At 46.9% G+C, this 9,400-nt stretch overlaps 1 protein-coding gene across 1 annotated transcript; it reads left to right on the top strand.

Moving 5' to 3' along the window:
* Nucleotides 1–419: 419 nt before the first annotated feature.
* On the top strand, nucleotides 420–8,769 carry LOC129346672 (uncharacterized). Its single transcript, XM_055003995.1, has 3 exons — nucleotides 420–508; nucleotides 2,194–2,949; nucleotides 8,665–8,769. Exons 1-3 carry the CDS (start codon nucleotides 488–490, stop codon nucleotides 8,767–8,769), a joined length of 882 nt encoding a protein of 293 aa, XP_054859970.1. The 5' UTR covers nucleotides 420–487.
* Nucleotides 8,770–9,400: the final 631 nt, after the last annotated feature.

Here is a 9,400-nt window from a genome sequence, read left to right as displayed (position 1 = left end):
GGGCTGGGGTGAGGCAAGCCAAGTGAACTTTCCTACCTCCATGCCTAATGAATGTCTACGCACACCAGCAACAATCTTTTGGAAGCCTTTCCCCACCGTCCTTCTTTGCAACGTGATCTGCTCTCCCCACAAGCACGTGCCTCAGTTTACAGAAGAGAGGGGTGCTCTGATTGGTTGAATTTCCGAGCAGGGCAGAAGTCTGGGGGAATAAGGGAGGAGCCACAGCCCTCTGGTTTCATTTCCTAGCAGAGGGGAAAGCCCGGAGGAACTTCTTTTTGAAAATATTAGTGAAGGAGATTAGGCAGAGGGCATGTGGCTGCTCCTGGTCACCAAGCGATTTCCCCACCCTCTGCTTGCTGGCTGCAAAGCCTGACCCGAGGGAAGCCGCCAGCCGCCCTGTGTCTCTGGAAAGAGAGCGAAAGTCCCAGAGTCTGGATCCTGGTGGCTGCATTGATCAGAGAGGCATTGATTTGTTCTCGCTGACCATATGGCTGACAAGGGTATGGAGGTGAGAAAGCATTCTGCTGCTGTTCGTTCACATTGCTCCCCCCCCCCAGCTCCCAGTTCAAGAGAGGAGGAATAAATGTCTGGAAGGGGAGGGGAGAAGACAGGTTAGGGTGGGGGGCTTTTTGGTCCTCACAAGCCAGCCTGGTACGAGCGAGGTGCCAGCGTTTCAGGCTGGACTGAGGGAAGGGCCCTTGAAATGCCCCCCTCCGCGTGCTTCAGCCCTCCCACTTTCCCAGGGGCTCTGATAGCCCTTGAAGAGCTGGCTGGTCAAGGGAGAGTGATCCCCACACCCCAAGATGCCCGCGTGGGGTTGAGGTACAATGGGTACTCTTTAAAGAGCTTTGGAGGGAAATGGATGGGAACAGAGAGGGAGTGGGAGCGTCTGGGATCCTAGGTGGGCAGGCTGTTCTGTGAGGAAGAGCTGGGTCTCAGCGGCATGCTGCTACCATGTCTGTTCCCTCAACCCCACTCCTCCTTTGCTGCAGCACCACTAAGGACAACATGGACAAAAAAATGGTCCTGCAAAAACCTCCACTCCCCTGACTCTTCTGTTGACCAAGCAAGAAAGCAGACATTCATACGGTAGTGGTCCAGGCAAAGCCGGCCACCTCTTCACCATGTTTTCTTTGCTGGTGTGAGCTACCATGCCTCGGCAGCTCCTTAAGTCCTCTTCACTGCCTGGCCCCACTGTTGAGAGGGTTTGGAAGCACAGCAAGGCCATTCAGGTATTTTCCTGAGAATACTCAGGCTGCTGGGGTCCAGTGGGATGTGGGGGTACAGTGATGGGCTGTGACCCGGGAGGCCACGGTTCCAATCGTCACCCTCCCATGGGATTTGGCTGGGTGATTTGTGCCAGTCACACACTCTCGAGCTTCCTTCTCACGGTTGTTCTGATGTTAAAATGGAGAAAGGGAAAGCACAGAAAGCTACTTCGGGGGTGTCTTTATGGAGAAAAGTGGGATACAGAGGGGCAAAAATTAACTTGAACATTCATCGCTCCTCCACTAGTAGGTTTGTTTGCGTGTGTGTCAGAGAGAGAGAAAGAGCTGTTATGTGCTGCTGTCAAAGGTACACTGCCACGGCATATGTTGGTTCCATTCACACATTCCTGCTCAGGAAGGGGAAGGAGCCTCTGATGGTGCTTTCCTCTTTCATGAGAAAGTCCATGGACCTGTCCTGCTTGGTCAATATGTCTGATCCCCTCCCTGCGAGCAGTCATTACTCTCCCCAGAGACAGAGGAAGCAGCCTGGTCCTCGGGTTCAGGAGGCACCTGCCCACTCCCACTCCCTCGCCCTTTTCTATGCAGAGCCATAAATTCTGGCTCGAGTGATGAAAGCTGTCCCTCTCCTCAAGCCCTTCTTGAAAAGTTCTACCCAGCCAAGCAGTTGCAGAGGCTGAAGAATATTCAGGGACACAAGAGTGAGATAAAAATCCCAAATCCTACCTCAGCCTCTGTGGGTAGGAAGCTCTATGATCTTTCCTAGGAGTCGCAATGCTTTGTGTGTGTGTGTGTTTGTGTTTTAAATGGGAATATCCCTTGAAGACGTTTTCTGAAGTATGGGGCATTTTGTACCAGGAATTCTGTGAATTCTGAAGGCAAAGTAACCCCCTCTTCTTCACAGGTACCTTAGATTCCCAATTCCCAATAGTCAAATGATTTTTCCTCTCTTCATTTTTCTTGACAGGCCTCCGAGGAAGAGAGATTGGACGAGATGTTAGCTGCGTGCTCCCAGTTTGAGCAGTTTGTTTTTTTTACACTGCAGCGAATGTTGCACAGAGCAAAAGAAAAGGAAGAAAAGCTTTTGAGGCATGAAGAATCACTGAGAAATTATCAAAAGGAAGCTGAGGATTGGAGGAGTGAAATAAAAGTATTCAAAGAGCAGGTCCATGATGTAAAATCTAGGATAGATGAAATTCAGAGAAGGATAAAGGACGAACTACAGAATGAACAGCAAGCTGTCAAGGAGGCTAATGAAACAATTGCGCACCTGCAAAAAACAAATGAGGAGCTTCAACGAGAGGTCAAAGAGGCAAAAGGACATGCAGAATTTTGGGAAAGGAAATGTTCTGAACAGCGACCATCTATCATTTCAGAAAAAGGCCACCCACAAGAAGGCGAAGAAGGTGAGGAAGAGGTAATACCATCAGCAACCAAGGCTGCAGATGTCGAAGAAGACCTTCTCAAGAGGCCAAGCTTCACATGCCCTTCCTCAGTAACAGCTACCCCTAGAGCTCCACCAGTTGAAAAGTCTTTTCTGGAAGAGAGCGTGTCTGTGCAGGATTCTGCCACAGAAGAGGAGCTCTTCCCAGAAGTCTTTAGGAGAAAGTTGACATCCACGCCTCTCATGACAACAGAAGAGCCCAGTTCCCAATCGGAGCCAAGCACCAGCAGAGAAGGCACTGAACCATCTCCCACCATACCATCCAAGCGGCAAAGGAGGGTGAGGCCAGAGTATAAAATAAAAGTCCCCAATCTTCGAGAAACATCTCAGGAATCAATCAAGTACTATGAAGAAAACATTCAACCATTTGAGCCGAAGGAACATCGCATTAAGTATCTCTCTGTAAATCAAGCTGCCTTTTCAAGGTTTTGGGTTTCAAGGGTGTTGAAGGGAACATATCCCTCTACAAAGTGTGTCCCAGATTTTCTTCAAGATGGGTATAACCTGGGAATTTTTCACACCAAAACATTTCACCCAAAGGAGGCAACTGATGGGGAAAAATTTTGGATTCAAAAACTAAAAAATGATTATAAAATGCTTGTGAAAACTAAATTTGAGCCCAGAGAATAAAGAGGCCTCTTTGGGGCTTTTCTCAGTGTCTGTTAAGATGCTCAGTTACAAACCTTTGGAATGTTGTTTAAGTTTTGTTCTGCTTCTCGGTTAAATCTGTGGTCAAGTATGTTTTACTTGATGCTTCCTGTTTTACTGTTTACAGTTAGTTTCACTGTTATTAAGTTGTTAAAAAAATAAAACCAAGTTGGCATGTTTGAAAGAGAGCAACCTGGAATTATTCACAATGACATATCTGGACCTTTCATCATTCAATGCGGCTATGAAATTTCTTTTATCACACTGGAGTTAGGTAATATTCATTGCAACATTCACATAACAATTAATATGAAGCCTGGCAGCTGAATGGTGTTTTACAACATGAAGAGAAACCAAATATAGGCAGGAATCATTTTCCCATCTGAGCATACCTGTTGTCCAAGAAGTGGTTCCTTGCTAACAAAACACCTGGCAATAACATCCTATCAAATTTTAAAGTCTAAACACTAGATTATTCCAGGCCAAACATAGCCTATTGACTTGATGCAAGGTATGAAAACCAGCATTACCAGATATTAACAGAAGTTTTATTATTGACAGGAGTTTTCTTTTGTTTCTTTTGAAGGCAAACCTACCTGGAAAGACTTCTCAATGGACTGACAGTCAAAAACGGAAGGAGTATCTGGCTGTCGCAATGTGCAGTGCTAGAGAACGGGAGCTTTTTGCAGTCTCTTGTTCTGAAGAGAAAGGCAGAGGAGTGCTAGCCAGGAAACTTTTTAAGAAGGGGGATTTTTTACTGGAGTATTGTGGGGAGGTGATAGACCTCAAGGAAGCAAAGTTGAGAGAACGAGTGTACAGTGGCAGTAAAAGTAAGCATTGTTATATGTATTATTTTAAATTTAATGATCAAACACCCTGTATCGATGCCACAAAGGAAGATGGCAAACTCGGAAGGCTAGTCAACCACAGCAAAAAACAGGAAAATGCCGTAACTAAATTAGTCGTGTTAGATGGCAAACCTCATCTCGTTCTTGTTGCCAAAAGAGACATACAGCCAGGGGAAGAAATATTGTATGATTATGGGGAAAGGTCAAGAAGCGCCATAGAAGCAAACCCCTGGCTGAATAAATAAAAGGTCATTAACACTTGATAAATATTTATGGAACATGTTCATTTTACTTTATTTAAGGCCCAGTATACTTCTGTATCAAAACATATTTCAGTTCAATTTATTCTAGAGCTCTCTTCCTCAGATTTCTCTAAAGAGGATGCAATTTCCATTTACTGAAAGAGGATTTGGCTTTCTTGGCCTTGGTGTATGTCAACGCACATACTTATGAACGTGAACTAATTGTTAGGATTGCTCTCCCGGGTGGATTATCCACCTTGGCTTTTCAGTCACTTACACGCCACTTTTCTCTACAGTGGGGGCCAAAATTATAGTATATTCTCCACGCTTCCATTACACAACATTTTCTCTCCCCTGAGAGCCAGTGTGGCCTAGTGGTTAGAGTGCTTGAGTAGGGTCTGGGATGCTCAGATTCAGTTCCCCACCCCGACATGGAAGCTTGCTGGGTATCTTTGGGCCAGTCACATGCTCTGAGCCTAACTTACTTTGCAGAGTGGTGAGGATGGAGGAGAAGAAAACAATGTGAGCCACTTTGTGTCTCTGACATGGGGTATGAATAACATAAATTATAACCTCATAGCAACCCTGTTATGTAGGTTCAGCTTAGCGTGTGGCTGGCCCTACATCGTTCAGTAAGCTTTTATGGCAGAATGGGGAAGCAAACTTCAGTGTCCCAAATCCTAGTCTGGTACCGCTAAACAAACATGGACGCCAGCATCCTGAGCTTGCAGCTGGCAGAGGGCAGAGATTCCCCAGGGAAGGAGGAAGGGGTGAGGAGGAAGGGACCAAGCCCAGGAGTGGGGGAAGCTCTAGTTGCATGTGGGGAACCTGACTGCCAGGGGGAAAGGGAAGATGCCACGCTGCCTCTCGGGCTGTGCCTCAGCTGCCTAAGCCATACCCATCTGCAAGCAGATGTCCTCAAGAAAGGCCCACTAGGGGAACGTCCACAAAGAAAGCCTGGTGGCTTCCAAGGCTGTTGCAGTGTTACGGATGAGCAGCCATGGCTGGGGGTGGGGTGGGGGGGTGGGGGTGAGAAATGAGCAGAGAGAATTTGACATTTTATGGTGACCGAATAACTGACCATTCTGTTCCATGACCTGATGGAAAAACAGTACCATAGCTGGCTCTTTCCCTTCAAGAACCCCGATACTCGATTGGTCCATGTTCCTTTGGCACACATGGGGGAAACCCTGAAAAGGAGCTTTCTCAAGGTGGGTGAGTGGGGGGGGCAATGGATATTCCTGCATGGGTGATCCTGAGTCAACAAACCAGGAGATGGGCCTTGTGAACACCTTCCTGTCATTGCCAGGACGTGGGTGGGTGGGTGGGTGGGGAAGCAGGTGGGCAAAACCTGCACATTTGAAAGAGGCTGCGTGAGACTGGGGGAGCGCTGCTTGTGGAATGAATGTGCTGTTTTTGATGGGGGCTGTGTTTAGGATGTCTGGACCGACACGCAAGGGGCTTTGTTGCTCCCTTATTCTCTCTGGCTTGGAGGCAGGGAGCAGGGGGGGCCTCCACATTGCTCTGAGGAAGGAGGCTGGTGGAGGTGGGCTATGACTTAGGAGTTGAAACAGGAGGCCTATTTGGATTAGCCAACGCAAACCTTGCTGTGCCGTAACTGATGCTGAGGTCTGACCCCCAAATTCCTTTGAGAGCTTAGGAGTGGGAGAGCAGCCTCTTTCCCTTATGGAAATATGAATTAGAATAACACTTCTCCCTTGGAAGTGCTTGTGGCTGGTTCGGTTGAGTTTGATCTCAGTCTGGCCCTTCTGAAGTAGCCATTAAGTCTTGGCTTCTCAGGGCAACGGAGCAGGGTGCCAAAGGGACGTCTACGTTATATTCTGCAGGGGAGATAAGCCGGTGCCTGGAGGTGGCTCTGCCTTCCATGCTGCATTTTCAGGGGGTTAGATACACTCATCTCAGAAAGAAAAAGCAGTACACTTAGCAAACAGTTTGTTGCTTGTGCCGAATAGTTAAACCAGTGGAGTGTGAGTCATTCAAATGCCACATGTAAGTAATCATTGCATTGTACTTTAAATTTTTTTTGTAGCTGTAGAAAATGTTAGGAAATAAGAACATATATAAGAACATAAGAGAAGCCATGTTGGATCAGGCCAATGGCCCATCCAGTCCAACACTGTCATAGAATCATAGAATCATAGAGTTGGAAGGGGCCATACAGACCATCTAGTCCAACCCCCTGCCCAGTGCAGGATCAGCCTAAAGCATCTCTGACAAGTATTCACCCAGCCTCTTCTTGAAAACTGCCAGTGAGGGGGAGCTCACCACCTCCCTAGGCAGCTGATTCCACTTTTGAACTACTCTGACCGGGAAAAAGATTTTCCTAATATCCAGCCGGTACCTTTCTGCATGTAGTTTAAGCCCATTGCTTCGCGTCCTACCCTCTGCTGCCAACTGGAACAGCTCTTTGCCCTCCTCCAAATAACAGCCTTTCAAGTATTTAAAGAGAGCAATCATGTCCCCCCTCAAGCTCCTCTTCTCCAAACTAAACATTCCCAAGGCCCTCAGCCTTTCCTCGTAGGGCTCAGTCTCCAGACCCCTGAACATTCTCGTCGCTCTCCTCTGCACCCTCTCGATTTTGTCCACGTCCTTTTGGAAGTGAGGCCTCCAGAACTGCACACAATACTCCAGGTTTTGGCCTGACCAAGGCAGTATAGAGAGGGGCTATGACCTCCTGTGATTTCGATGCTATGGCGCCTTTGATACAACCCAGGATTGAATTATTCTTTCTTGCCACTGCATCACACTGACTGCTCATACTCAGTTTACAGTCCACGCTTACCCCAAGATCCCTTTCACATATACTACTGCCAAGAAGTGTATCCCCCATCCAGTATTTGTGCTTCCTATTTTTGTGGCCCAGGTGTAATACTATGCACTTGTCTTGTCACGCAGTGTCCAAAACACAGTGTCACACAGTGGCCAAAACCCAGGTGTCCTCAGGAGGTCTGCCAGTGGGGAAGGGACACTAGAAGCCTTCTCACTGAATGCTGCCAAATGAACTCCAAATGAAAACTTAAAGCAACACCCCACCTCCCCTGCCATCCCAGTTGCAGGCTGTGCAGAATGGGGCGGTTAGGGTTAGGATTAGGGTTAGGGTTAGGAAAATAAAATATTTTTTTTTTTAGGAAAATAAATTTTTATTTTTTGCAATCCTTTCTACATAGCAACTGCAGGCCTTTCCAGTACAAAGTACAATATTATAAATTTGTAAACTTACAAAGCATTGCAAATTAAAGTTACGTAATAAATTGTCAGCATTCTATAACTGTGAAAGCGATATAACTCTTTAAACATATAAATGTAACTATGAAGTGTCACTATAAAATACTTAGAGTATTAACTATAAAACTTTAAGTATTCAAACATGAATAGCAAATTACATTTTATAAACCTACAATTAACTTTAAATTTATATATACATAGTTTTAAAAAGGTATAACTACAAAAAGCTTAAATTTAGAAACATTAAAGTGTAAAGTTTGTAAACTGTAAAATTTTCAGATTCAGAAATATGAAGAGTGGGATAAGAGAACTCTAGGTTGGATAACCCCTGAATTTCAACTAATGTGTTTTCTTTCTTTCTTTAAACTTAGGGTACAGGTGGGTTCACCTCCTGGAACCACCTCCACCTAGTGCACCACCTCTCTGGCTTGGAGTTGTCCTTTTCACAAGATCTCACTCTAGTCAAGTAAGTCACTACATAGTTCACCGTTTCTGCTGCTGGGACCCTACTTTTGTTCTGTGCTTCTAACCCTCTATTTCTCAGTATGCAGTTTAGGCAAACGAGGTTGACCAGTCGGACCATAGACCACGGGATTTTCCTAGTTGATAAAACCTCTTTTTCCAGTGGCCACCTCTCTCCCGGTTGTCCGTAACCCCCGTCTGGTTCCAGCCCTGATACTACAGTCTCCCAGTTTTGTAGGACTAAAAAGGACCACTTCAACGCTTTTGCCACCGCCATCCAATCCCTTTTAGCCCCCGGGCATTCCTTCACCACGTGTGGAATTGTCTCCAGGGTAGCTGTAGCAGCGCATTCTAGCCTTTTACACATACGAGAACTGTTCTCCACTCCTCTCCTCATAATCCCCACATACAGAACTTGGTGGTATGCTCTCCATCGGAGGTCACGCAGGGCATACGGAATAGTTCTATCTGTGAACGTGGAGATGGGAAAAGGTTGATTTCTGAGGTACAATGACAAAGTATCCTTCTGTCTCCTCCCTTCATCATAGGGCTCCGTCCTGGTGCTTCGAAAGAGTTCCCAGTACAGCGCTCCAGCGGATGATGGAGGGGCCCGCCGCGTTCCTTCCTTGAACACTGATGCCGGAACGTCATAGAGCTTGATGAGCGTCGCCGCTTCTGCCATGAAATCAGGTAGGTCTCTCTTAAGCGATACCGTCAGTCTCTGGATGCTGTTTTCCTCCTCCCACCACATATGGCCCCACCGGGTCTTCAAACACAAGTTAGCGTAGAGGGTCCAGGCAGTCGTGTCTTCTTCGTCCTCACGATGGGATTCAGTGACTACATTCCACTGTCCGCAGTTCAGATGGAGAAACAAAACCAAAACCATAAACGTATGTCCAAGAGACCCCACCCCCCTTCTCTCAGTTTCCTTTGGGTCACGATCCTAGCCAGAGGGAAGGTAACTGTTCCAAATATCCAGCGAAAAAGGTCCCTGGTCACAGCTGCTACGACGGAGTCAGGAGGCGGGTACACCCCTGCCAGATAGTTACCAGCGGGAACGCAATCGGTCATGAAATGAATCTTTTGGCCTGTGCTGAGCCGCCAATACCTCCATCTCTCCAGATTCTCTGTGACTCGTTTTTGCCATTTCCTCCAGTTCTCCTTCCACCCGGTCTCCTGCAAGGAGAACAGAACGCCTAAAATCTTAATCGCTTGTGGCTGTGCCCCATCCTCTGTCTCCTCCCGCTTTTCCTTTCTTTCTGTTTGTTCCGCTGACATAGATTG

The sequence above is a fragment of the Eublepharis macularius genome, unplaced genomic scaffold, assembly GCF_028583425.1.
Source record: "Eublepharis macularius isolate TG4126 unplaced genomic scaffold, MPM_Emac_v1.0 Eublepharis_20, whole genome shotgun sequence".
Taxonomy (NCBI): domain Eukaryota; kingdom Metazoa; phylum Chordata; class Lepidosauria; order Squamata; family Eublepharidae; genus Eublepharis; species Eublepharis macularius.
Note: the sequence above shows the minus strand (reverse complement) of the source record. Positions and strands in the feature narration are given on the sequence as shown.

Excerpts from the sequence above, each read along its gene's own strand:
- LOC129346672 (XM_055003995.1), top strand. The coding sequence starts at position 488 with ATGGCTGACAAGGGTATGGAG. Across the intron at positions 509-2,193 it reads TGGCTGACAAGGGTATGGAG|GCCTCCGAGGAAGAGAGATT; the intron begins GTGAGAAAGCAT and ends TTTTCTTGACAG. Across the intron at positions 2,950-8,664 it reads CATCCAAGCGGCAAAGGAGG|GGCTCCGTCCTGGTGCTTCG; the intron begins GTGAGGCCAGAG and ends CCTTCATCATAG.